The 12,427-nt window shown below is 45.6% G+C and overlaps 1 protein-coding gene across 5 annotated transcripts in view; it reads right to left on the reverse strand.

Annotated features, from left to right (window-relative positions):
- Window positions 1-3,001: 3,001 nt before the first annotated feature.
- FRMD5 (FERM domain containing 5) overlaps window positions 3,002-12,427 on the reverse strand; it is a 300,110-nt gene continuing 290,684 nt past the window's right edge. Inside the window, exons 12-16 of one of the 5 annotated variants that reach the window (XM_037054504.1) lie at window positions 12,145-12,213; window positions 11,100-11,206; window positions 6,188-6,531; window positions 5,284-5,333; window positions 3,002-4,928 (exon numbers count right to left, since the gene is read on the reverse strand). In XM_037054504.1, the coding sequence (XP_036910399.1) occupies window positions 4,922-4,928; window positions 5,284-5,333; window positions 6,188-6,531; window positions 11,100-11,206; window positions 12,145-12,213 (577 nt within the window). In that variant the 3' untranslated portion in view covers window positions 3,002-4,921. Of the gene's footprint in view, window positions 4,929-5,007; window positions 6,532-11,099; window positions 11,207-12,144; window positions 12,214-12,427 lie in introns of those variants that run through there. The other 4 variants (XM_037054505.1, XM_037054503.1, XM_037054501.1 and 1 more) reach the window with 4 other exon arrangements.

A 12,427-nucleotide genomic window follows, 5' to 3' on the forward strand; every position in this document is an offset into this window, starting at 1 on the left:
CTGAAAGGCTGTTGTTAATAGCTTCAGCAATATGTTTGAATTCTAAGAGAAAATATTATAACTGCATATCACATAAGTGGACATGTATAATTTCTTTAAAGAACAGTTTTCCCCTAAATTTCCTTCTCTGTAATTAAAATCTAAGTGTTTTGATGCTTAGTTTATTAAAAGTTGTGGGTGTTTATAAGGAATAGGAGTTCTCTATTTTCTTGATGATATGAATATGCAAATATATGAGAGGTAGAAATATTAATTTATGAAATGGAAAGTAAATCTAAGTGAGGTGGAGTTATATTTAATCTACCCTTGAAGCAGTAAACACAGCCTTCTGGCTTTCTTTCTCTTTTCTGCACTGCTTAATTTCACAGATTCTAGAATGGCTAGTTCTGTGTGGCTTGTCCTTTTTTTGATTTTAAAAATGACTCTCAATCAAATTAGTACCATCATTTAAGCTTTGATAGTAATTTCCTGGCTTCTGTAGTAAGTGTTAACAAATTCTTCATGCTTTTCACTTTAGTTATTTCTTTTGACAGTGCAGCTTCATAAACTGTGCTATTTATATTCAATTCCACTTAATAGAGTTCTCTGTTCTTGAGGCAGTGCAAGAGAGTGAGTGGGGATTTGTTACTCAGTGATCTATAATGGCATAATTTAACTCTAGAAAGCACATAAAAGAACACTGTCTCTCTCAGGACATCCTTAAATTGCAGTCTGTTGTGAAAGGTGTTTCTCCCAGAGACTTGCTTAAAGCTTTGTGGCTTCTGTAATTGTTCGTGTATTATGACTACACTCTTTCCCTTCAAGATCAAACCCTTTTTGTAAATTGCCCTTTATGATATCTCTTACCTGTATAAGCTCTGAATTCCACTTGTTATTTTCTTTGAGATAACTGGCACTTTTTTTCTTTAAGGAGGAAGAAGACAGTTCTCATTTTGGGTGGACAGACTTGGTCAGCATAGGGCAGGCTGTAAATGATTAGGAGTTGATAGAATCTTAGTTAAGTCCCTTTTTAGTATTTTGGCCTTTGAGTTTACTTTCCACAGAGAAGACTTTGCAAAGGCAGTTCTCCAGGGAAGCAGGGAACTAAGGGCTGTGGGTGCAGAGACTTAAATTCTTTCATCCAGCCTACAGTACATGGGAAGGTGGGGAGAGCATACACGTCTTTTATATCAAACCCAAGAGCAAGAATTATATGCCCTATAACTTCGGCTTTCAAAAAAATTTGGCATTCTGTTAGTGAGGCTGTCCCTCTGACTTAGTACTTTTTTTGTACAATTAATACTTTTAAAGTTTTTTTCTTAATTTATTGACTGGAGAGTCATGGGGAGGGAGGGAGAGAGAAAATGAAGAAAACAAAAAAAAATTGACTTGTTGTTCCCCTTATGTATGCATTCATTCATTGGTTGCTTCTTGTGTGTGCCCTGATGGGAGATTGAGCCCATAGCCTTGGCATATCAGGACAACACTCTAATCAACTGAGCTACCCAGCCAGGGCCCAAAGAGTACTTTTAAAATTTTTTTTCCTTTTTAGTATGGTATTGATAGCTAGAACTGAGTTTTATTTCTAAGACAGCACCAGAGGGTGTCCAACCTGTGGCCTGCATGCGGACCAACACAAAATCGTAAATTTACTTAAATCATGAAATTTTTTTGTGTGTGATTACATGTTGCAGTGTATTTAATGCGTGGCCCCAAGCAACTCTGCTTCCAGTGTGGCCTGGAGATGCCAAAAGGTTGGACACCCCTGCATAGACCAACATTCTGGTTTACTTGGATGTAAGTGTTGGGAATTTTAAATGAAAAGGTAGAATTTTGTGAGAAAGAAAACATTCAGCCCAGCTATACAGGGTGAGGAATAAAACACTTTAAGGTATTTTTTGCTAAAGTGGAAGCTGTGAAAGAAGAAATGTTTTAAAGAAGTCTTTTGGCAGCTTGCTCCACTCCGTCAGCAAGTTATAGGGGTGTGTAGAGCTAGAGCAAGAGCTAAAACCACAAGTATGTTCAAGTACAGAGGGGCCTGCTTGTGGTTGAGGAGCCCTAAGTGGAGGGAGTGGGTGCAGAGCCCCGAAAGGGTGTATGCCTAAGTATCCAAAGGAGGGTGGCTGCTGTGAATCTGTAGGGTGTGGGAAACCCCTTGTATACATGGGTTCTGCTTATGCTTTCTATTCTTCAGATCACTTTAAGAAAGGCTTTTATTGTTAAAAACAAAACAAAAACAAACCTCCACTAGGGACAGGAAATAGGTATCAGTTTATAGGTAGGTAATGGGAACCTCTGAAGATTTGGAGGCTAAGTGCATCAGTGCATTAGGAAGATGATCTTCAGCAGAACGGAGGCCTGGAGGGCTGGGAGGACTGAAAACAGGAAGATTAGGTAATAGCTTAGCACAGTGGACCTTATTTTCACCTTTTATGCGCATGGAATTTAGAAGACCACAGCCAGTTTTGTAGCCACAGAGTGATGGTTACATAATCAGATGAGATAATGTCACAGGAATGTATTTGGTAAGTTGTCAACACGGGGTTTGTTATGTTGGTGGGGGTATCATTCTGTTCCTTTCATAGAAAGTGTTTTCTCCCTTTTATTTGATGCTGGTCTAGAAGCTGGATTACCTGGGTGCTACTTTTGGCTCCAAGACTATGTAACCTTGGAGAATGACTTCTTGGTTTTCCTCATCAGAAAAAAGAGGTGTAATTCTTCTATAAAATTATTTCACACTTACAGCTTCTAAGCAAAATGATTATTTTGATTCCAGTGGCAAATGGCAGTCTGTGTAAATCCCACGGGCATCCTTTTATCTGTGCGTGCCGGTAACTTTGAGGAGAGAGTGAGACAGGATACAAGTTAAAAAAGAGTCTACTCTTTTATGATATTTAAATATTTATTTAAATTTAAAAATAATTTTCATGGCACCAATGATTTTATGCTAACTACATACTGAATATGTAGAAAAGAGTACATTGCTTTGAAGGAAAATGTAACTTAGATTTTTTGGCACACAAAAGATTAACAACTATTTTTTAATGAAACTAAGAAATTCACATTTGCAGGTAGTTTACCCTCTACTGCTTAAAGATGCAGTACACTATTCTTTAGTAAGAGTTTTATTTCCTCTGATAGATGAAGCTATGGAAACCATTGCTTTTTCAACAATGAGATCAAATTAATTGAGAGAAAATAGGAGACAGAGTGGAACACAGTAAAACCAGGTTAAAAACTTGAACAATCTTTAATGATGGGGAGATATCAAAAAAGACTAGTCACCAACAAAGGAAGTTTGTTATTCAAGCACTATTTGAAAAGCAAATTGAAGGAAACTTTTCTATCAGTATTTTCTGGGATAAGCCCTGGGAAAAAAAGAGTGAAAGTTTCTATTCAGAGAGAAAAATCTAGCTGTTGGAATTGGTGTGGACTATTGTACTGTTAGGACTCTAGACACAAGAAATGTACCCAGAAATGGGATACTGCATCGTTTTCTAATGTGAATATGAATGGTCAGAGTCAAGGTTATTACTCACTGCATAGAAACACCATATTCTACAAACTGAGGTAGGAACACTACACTAAAAGGTAATCTGCTATGTTGCATAAGATAGTAGATATCCAGGTTAAAACTGGCCCCCTATCTCCCGACAGCCTTTTCATCTCAGTCTACTTTTTCCACTTTAGTTCTGTGCTAAATAAAGCCTTTCCTATGTAGATGGCAAGTGGCAGTGGCTAGTTAATTCTAAGTGACCCCTAATCTTTACTAGGATCTCCCTCAGTTTGTCTTATCTCTTGGTAAATAGATGTTTGTAATTCTGCCCAAATTGTTGCTGGTATGGAAAAGATCAGACAAGCCCTCTTCTATTCTTAGATTCCGGCCGTGTTTTAGCATTCCAGTACTTGGTCTTGCTCATCTTGGCATCAGACATCTCTTTGCTGGTTGGTTGTTCGAGCACCCTGGATCTTTATCTCACGTCAGGAATTGGAGCAGAGCCGACCCTCTTTCTGCTACCATGGCAAGGGGCAGTTTTATTGTGTAAATCAGGGTTGGCAAATTATGGCTTGTGGGCCAGTCAACTCGTCATCTCTTTTTATAAATATAAAGGTTTATTGGAACACAGACTTGCTTCTTCATTTACGTATTTATATAAACCTTTGGCTGTTTTTGTGCTACAATGGCAGAGTTGAATAGTTGCCATAGAGTATGGCCCACAAAACCAAAATTTAAAAATTTACTACCTGGCACTTTACAGAAGTTTGCCAATGCCTGGTCTCGATGAAGGGGCATTTAAAATTATGTACCCCTCCACCCACCCCAAAAGAAAAACTCCATTTTATTCAAAGGCTGTTATATTGTGTACACGGACATGGTTCTGCCATCTCAGGGGAGAAACCAGGGGTGAGCAAATCTTAAGTGACTCATCCTATTCTCATTTGGGACTGCCCAACGCTGTAAGGTGTCAGCAGCTGCTCCATGTGGTGTAGGGTGGGTCCCAGGAATTGTCTGCTAACCATCTTTAAATAAGTCCTCAGGCCCCAGATAACTTAGAAATTGCTCCCTGAGATGAAAGCAAGATCTTACGTGTGACTGCTGATAATAGTTGCCGAGTTTGGGCCTTGGACCACACACTCACCCTTTCCTGCTGTGCTTCTGTCTGCTTCCATGGCTTCCCTCAGCAAGGATGGCAAGTGCTTTTTTCCTACAGCTTTTATTTTCCTGATGCAGAGGATGACCCTAGGGGGCAGTATTTCTACATCTAAGTGTTGGTCTCTGCCACTTTCACCTTCTTTCTTGGTAGGCATCTGTTAGAACTCCTATTTAAAGATTCTTTTCCTGGTCCCTTCCAAGGCTGTCTGTTGATCTTGGAATTCTATTTTCTGAGGCTTTTCATTCTCAGGATCAGTTTCTTTCTTGCATCGTTTAGTTCATCAGGCTCTATTTTCTTAATCCATAAAGTAAAAACAAAATATGAATTGATAAGAAAATAACATTTTGTTGTTAAAATATAAGTTGAAATAGTCTTTTTTTTTTTTTTTTGCTGGGGAGGGGCTTGTACAAAATAAGCACTGCTCTCTGACTCTCAACAGTCTCTCAGGTACCTCAGTTCTGGCTTCTGTCACTACACTTTGTCCAACATTTCTGACAGTCCTATCTCTAGTACCACTAAATTCGTCTAACGCCCCCGGAGCACTCTACAAGTCTTGAGGTTCTTCAGAAAAAAATTACAGAAGTTAAAGTTCATCATACAAAATTCATGGTGATGCCCACTAGGATCTAGTCTAAGGGGACAGACTTACCCCACCCCTGCTGCTGCTGCTGCTGTAGCGATGGTCCCTTCAGATGCCCACTGTGCTCAGATTTTGGGGGAAAAAAACAAAAGGAAAAGAAAATCCAGCTCAGACCATCATAAGAAGCAAGTTTCCATTTAATCATTCTATAGGATGTTTACTTTTTAAAAAGCTGTGTCTGGCAAGAAAACTTAGTCCCCTGAGGCTGCTGTGATGAGTCTACGTGAACCCAGCAGGAAAGCCCCTGCAGACAGAACACAGGAGACAGCAGCTCTCTGGTCTTCAGCTAGTGTCCCATCTGCTAGGTGACACTACTGTGATCATCGGTAATAGTAAAATAAATTATTTTTATTTCATACTTTCAAAATAATACACATCTATGAAAAATCAAAATTCAAAACCAAAAGTTATCCTGCAAATTGGGAGGATGAGAAAGAGTTGCCGAGCCTTTCTTGAGAGAACCTCTGAAGGAAATGAGCTTTCCCAGTTTGTTTAGACAGGGCATGAGCCTATCCCTCTCCATCTTCTGGGAAACAACCCTCCTAGGCTGTGGACTTTTGAGTCATGAAAGGAGGACTTGGTACATGTGCCGATGGTTCCGCGATGGGTCCCATTGCTGGGAATGGGTAGCCGGGCTCCTTGGTCCACCTGGCTAGTTATTGGGAGGAGTCATGCCTTCTCAGGTGTCAATGAGCAGGCTCACCACTGAGCGGATTTTGCAGGCAAACCATCGCCTGAGGGGACAAAAGTATTGATAGTGGAATTGTTCAAACTCGGGAGTCTGGCGGATATCGCGGAAAAAGGCAATGTCAAGGTCGGACTCGGTAAGGATGATCAGGAGGAGGAGCAAAACAAAGAGGAGTCCCATGGTCACAAGGAGCAAACGGAGGACACTTAAAACAAACTTATTCACCTGTTCCTCCTCTGGCCTGCTGTGCCCCTGACACAGGGCCCTCAGCTCTCCCCCAAGGGCCTCCACATCGGCAGCAGTTGGGGTGCTGGCCTCAGACTCCTTCTCCTCCTCGATGCTGCAGGTGGCTCCATTGATCTGCCGGGAAAGCAGCATCAGCTCCAGGCTGTGCTCGGCCACAGGGGTGGGCAGCACACTGTCTGCAGGGCTGTAGGCCTCGTCTGCAATCACTGCGACCCTTTCATTGCTATCTGCCCGGCTGCTTCTCACGTGAGGCAGAAAGGTGTCCCCATGAGAGGAGGAACGCACCGGGGTGGAATGGGCACTGTCCCGAAGGGACTCTAGGCCTGGGAAGGAAAAAGGAACATGAGTTGGCTTTCTGTCCCAGTGCTCATATTTTTTCTTTTTGCTTCTGGTTTTGGCCATGTTTGTTAAAGATTGTGTATTCCTGCCCTGGTGTCCTGGGCCTGATTTGTATCCCCAGTCTGAAAGAGAATCTGAATTGCAGATTACCCCTGATTGAAGGCTGGGGCCATGGTTCAGGGAGCACAGGTTTGCCTCCTGGGCTGAGGGCCTTTTGAGACAGGAATGGAGAGGACCAGCTGTGTTTTACCTAATTCAGCCTCATCTAATACTGATTCCGGAGCTGAGCATCCTTATAACAACCTAGCAACAGCTCCTTGAGCTCGTGAGTCCATCTTTTGGGTTTCTGCAATTGCTGTTGGTCTCTTCAGCCTCCCAGTTCCAGCCATCCTGACCTTGTGGGATGTGAAAACCCTGTCTGCTCTTCCTAAGGGCTCTCAGATAGAGAAGTGGAGAGCCCTAGCCAAGTTTCCTCTCTTTTCACCTTAGAATGATCTGGGTCCAGGACAGGCTGACAGTTTACCTACTTTAGACACTCTAGAGTGCAGAGTGGACTTTGAGAAGATCTTGCTGGGTGAGGGGGAAACTCTCTTACATTTGTTAGGAGAAAGGGGGTCTTATGGCCCCTAAAACTACCCATTATCTCTTTATTTTTCCAGATGGAACATTTCTCTTTCCAAGGCTAAAGCTCTGGGAGGGAAAAATAGGAGCTGGTTACTCCTGCAACCCAACAGCAGCCACCCAGGCCACAGGCTATGGGCTCGGAGGCACTGAGTGGCTCCCATCACAGTGTTCTCAATGAAATGGCTTCTCATTTCAGGTTCAACACCCTCATTTTCCTTTCCTAGCCATCTTGGTGGTGCCAGAGTGGTTCTCCCTGCCTTTATGGCCTATGACACAAGAAGCCAGTCCCCGTCTGTTGCTCTGAAATTGACCCTGACTGCCCCACAATGAAGCAGATTCCCAGACAGGTAAAATCTTGACCTTCCCAGGGCTGATTAGGGAGTTTGCTGGTGCAGGGCTAGCTTCAAAAGCCCTAAGTTCTCTGAAAAGGCACTAGTGGCCTTTCAGAAGTGTGTTGCATCTTTCCTTGGCTCCCCTGTGGTATAGCCATTGGCACCCAGGCAGCCTGCCTGCCCACTGGAGCCCATTTCAACACGAGCACAGGTAAGGATTCTCTAGAGAAATGGACCCTGGAAGCTGGGTTATAAACAAGAGGTAGGGGGTGATGTCAGCCTTGTTACCCACCTACACTCCCCAGTGTCTCACTATTAGCACATTTGCCCATGCTCTCAACTTCTTTCAGAAGCTCCTTATGGTCCTGGCTGTATTTTGTTTGTCCCCATGCTAAGAATCTTAAATTTGTATAATGTTTGAATCTTTCTAAGTCACTTTCATTTTATCTTTCAACAACTCCATGAAGTAGTGAGGGTGAGAGGTTACAGAACTTTCCTGAAGTCGTGTGGTTGGTTGTTAATGGCAAAGACAAGGACAGAATCCAAGCATCTTTCTAGTTCATGGTGCTAGTGATCATGTAGTTGGATTTTCTGGGGAGGGGGACAGTGGGCCAGGATGAATTAAGTTGACAGCCTGCACCTTTCTTAGATTTAGATCCCAACTGCCCAAGAAACTCTTGTGCAGTAATGTGACTTTAAGAGCCCATTCCCTGTTGCAGAGCTCTTGCCGCTCCTTTGACCCCCCTGTGTTCTCCAGCACCCCCCTTAGTCCCCCGTGTGCATGGACAGCATGAGGAACATGTGCCCGGGAGAGTGTATGATGGGGTCCCTCATAAAACTTCAGGCCCTGATCGCACACAGTGCTGGCTCAGCTCCTTTCTCAACTACTCCTCTGGCCCCCTTTCCTCTGGAACCTCAGCGCCCCCTTACACAGGGTACCTCACACTCTATCAGGGGGCTGTCCCCTCACAGGGACAGCTCTGACTGCCAGATCTTTCAAAGTATGAGCAGCTTACAACCAGAAGCCACTTCCATGCAAGCTTAGCTTGGCCTACAATTTAGCCCTAGGCTGGGGAAAGAGAGAGGCAAAGGTTGTGATATCAGAGAAAATCAGGGGACACCAGAAGCTACATTAAATTGTTGGTGCTCTCGGTAAACAAATAATGGATATATATGCATTTCTAGTAGTGTCTGACAGACGAAATTACTCTGTAAATGTTAGTCTCCTGTTCCCTCAGCAGTTAGTCCTGTACAGAACTTCACGTTTCACTGTGAACCACCACCTGTCTCACCCCTTCATCAAACCTGTCGTTCTGGGGGGTGGGATCTGGGTGAGTGGCACAGCAAAACAGAGCATTGTTTTTACCTGGGAGGTGCTCCAGCTGATTGCCTTGCCCAGAGGTGGCTCCCACGGGCCTGGGGGGCACAGTGGTCAGGAGCCTACCCTGGAGCCGGGGCCCCATCCTCAGGATGCGCACACTCAGGGGTCGAAGGCAGTGATTAGTCAACCGGAGCTGAACTCGGACTCTGGTGTGAATCTTAATCAGACTCTTCCCCATGGTAGCCCAGGAAAGCAGATACTTCTTCAGTGGAAACCAGCTGATTTCTTCATGGAAATCAGCCAGGCAGGGAGATACAGAGGGAAAGGACTGAAAACCAGCTAGGGACAGAGGATTTCTTCTGCTTTCATGCTATGACAGTGCCTCCCGTGCTGGAGTGCAGGAGAGAGGGTCAGATCCATGAGCCTCAGGGCGGGCTGAGCTGCAGGGCAGGAGCAGCTCTGAGAGGCTCATGTTATCAGAGGACTGGATTCAGTCAGAAGCACTTAGAACCATAAAAAGTAATGCTTCCCTAGCCTGTAGCTGTCTCCCTGAGGCCCATCTGTTCGTCTGTCCGTATATGGCCCTAGACCTCTCAGAGGGAAGGGAACAATCCCTGAGGGTAGGGGGAGTGAGGGCTGTCTCAGGAAATCCGGGGTGCGAAGCTATGAAGACATTAGGCTTTGGACTGAGTGGCTGTGAAGCGTGAGGAAGTAGCACTGGGGCTGGAAATGGACTGTGTCTCCTCCTTCGCCGGGATGAACCTGGTGACTTCAGCCTCGGGACGCATGTGAAGAGGGGACACACAGTTATGTTTCCTCAAAAAAGGAGGAGAAAATCATTCCATTCTCCTAAGATGAACACCCCAAAAGAAGAGGGACAGGGAAAGCCACACTCAGGTCTCCTGCTCAGTCTATGGGAGGGTAGGCCAGGATGCTGCCCGATGATGGTCAGACCTCCGTGATTCCATCCCTTGCATGGTGATTATACTTGGTAGTTTATGTGGCGCCCTTCCAAATCCACACCCACTCTACAGTGGGGGCAACAGGCTTAGACAGGTTAAACAACCTGCTCCAGAAAATACATGGCAGAGCTCTGATTTAAACCACACCTTGGACTTCCTGACCAGGCCTCTCTGCTCTGTGCTTGCTGCTTGCCCAGTACATGCTTTAATCTCTTTAAAGTATTGCACAACCAGCTTCCCTGCCACCGATGGCAGGGAAGGTGTCACCTTTTTACAACTGGAACAACAAAGATAATAAGTGAGGCTCTCTGTGGTGGTTGCCCAGTGAGGGTTCTTAGCCCTAGAGGACCACACGCAGGTGAGGCGGAGTCAGTAACTTGTCATAAAACTCTAAACCCAAACCAGAGATCCTCCCACAGAGCAGATCCTTCCTAACCCGAGCAGTTTTTCATTTTCATTAATAAGTGGCATTCACTCAGAAAAGACATAGGACAGGGCCTTTCCTCCCCAGCCTCCAAGACAGATGCTGGTGTGAAATAATCCTGCTGCTGTTTCCTGCTGCTTGAGATCTTCTGAGGTCCTAGAAACCATCATCAGCGGGAATGAAAACGATTTCACACTGGTACCCAGCCTTCAGGGCAAGCTGGGTCAGTGACAATGGCAGGAGGACACCACTCCCAGTCTCCTGACAGTGTTAAGTACCTGGAGACTGGAGGGGTGTTGGCCTCAGGCTGCTGGGGTATCTAGTTCCGACTATACACAGACTTTGTCTCTCTTCCCACCTCCATCTACTCCAAAGGGAGGGAAGGGTTGGGGGAGATGGGCAGACTGGGTTTCCTAAGACAACATTAAAGAGTTCGATAGCAAGAGGGCAGATTTCTACAACTGAAGTTAAGGTGGTAGCAGTTACTGGAATGCTTCAGAACCAAGAGTTTGTTTTTTGGTTAACTGCCTCAGCTACCCTGATGATTTAAGCTGTGGAGGTTGGTCAGGTCTAGAAAACAAGTGAAAAGTCTCTTGATGGGAAACGGTTTTGGAACTGCACGGAACCTGGTAGATCCCACACCCGCTTCCCCAAGTACTCTGAGATCCACCTCCCGCTCCTGGGCTGCAACTCCACAGGGCTGGAGCGGGTTTCCTGTTGCCTGCCACCGGGCTGCGTTCCCATCCACCGAGTGAAGCCTCCTCCCAACCACTGGAGAAACCTGCTGCCATCTCTAATGCAAATGCACTTCTTTTCAAGGTCCCTGAGTGGAACTGGTCTAAGTCATGAAACGGGGAAACCTGTGGTCATCTCCAGAGCTCATGCTTACCTTCCATGATGGAGATGTGAACAGCTCTTCTCCTGGTCCTGGGGACGCTGCTCAGCCTTGGCCCATGGGTTATGGAGGGACAGCTGCGGCTGGGAACCATCCCAGCTCTGAGGTTAAAGAATACTGTTAGCTCAGCGCACAGAGAGCTGTGGTCAGGACTCAGAGTTGACGCATGGCTACTAGAATTGCCTGGCTGTATTAAGTGTTTTGTGTTTAAAAAATCTTTAATACCTGCTTTTTGCCTTTAGTCCCTGGATCCTACTCAGAGACCCTGCTGTAAACTTGTCCATTTTCCTCACCCCTGACCCACCCGAACCTTCCTGTAGTATGGCCACTGGTCTCTGGGCAGGAGGGTCAGGGAGTAGTGCCCTAGGATAATCCGTGCTCCCAAAAATGTGCCTGAAGATGGACATGGCAGCCTCCTTTGGCCTCCAACAGAGGTGGCTGGTGGTGGGGGCTTGTGTGAAGGGGTGGGTAGTAACACTCCCATTCCCAGAGGTCAGGCTGACTGACAAACCGTAGCTCTCTTGGCCAATCATATTCTTTCTGGGTCTCTTTGGGTTCCAGGAGATGAGCTTCAGGAAATGCATAATTTATGCTTATGCATGAAGCATGGATCTCAAAACTAGTTTACACGTAGTGTGAGAGGGCTGCAGGGCTGTCCCTGGCTTTCTGTAATGAACTGATTGCACAGCCAACAAAATCCTGCTGCCTGGACATGTCCTCCATGGTGTCTGAGCAACCTCAGGCCTTGGGAGGACAGGAGAGAATCACCCAGGACGGCAGCCCTGGACCTGATGCACTGTCTCTGCTGCCTTTATCGGCCCGCCTTCCCTATTTTCCTCACAGGCTGAGGGATTCCAGGGTCAGACGGCTTTCCACACCTTTAGCTGAGATGAGATTCTTCTCCTCTCCTGCCCTATTCTCCTTCCCCCTTTTGGGAACCATTGTGGCCATAATCTTCACATTACTCAAACTGCTGGCTCTTTTGAGGTTCCAGGACCTGTGCTCCAACGGCTTTTGGGGGAAGCCCCTGGCAGCCTACCTGTGGATTTCTGGTGGCTCCCGTTTGATCTTGGCACTTGACTCCATTACTTCCTTTGCAACTCGGCCGCTGTAAGTAGTATAATAAAACAAGGAAGAAATGAGACAGTGTTCCAGAACAGGCTCCTCTCTAAGATCTCGGATTACTCTGGCTAAGCTGGGAAATGGCCTCTCTGGCCTGCCCGTTCCCACAGTTTAGGCCACTGTGAAAGGCTTGCTTGCTGGGGTAAAGAGTTCTAACGTGCCCTGACAGCTGATCTTAGAGAGCTTTCTCTCTGGAGTCT

The sequence above is a fragment of the Sturnira hondurensis genome, unplaced genomic scaffold (assembly GCF_014824575.4).
Source record: "Sturnira hondurensis isolate 20B ecotype Veracruz unplaced genomic scaffold, ASM1482457v3 Scaffold0008196, whole genome shotgun sequence".
Lineage (NCBI taxonomy): Eukaryota > Metazoa > Chordata > Mammalia > Chiroptera > Phyllostomidae > Sturnira > Sturnira hondurensis.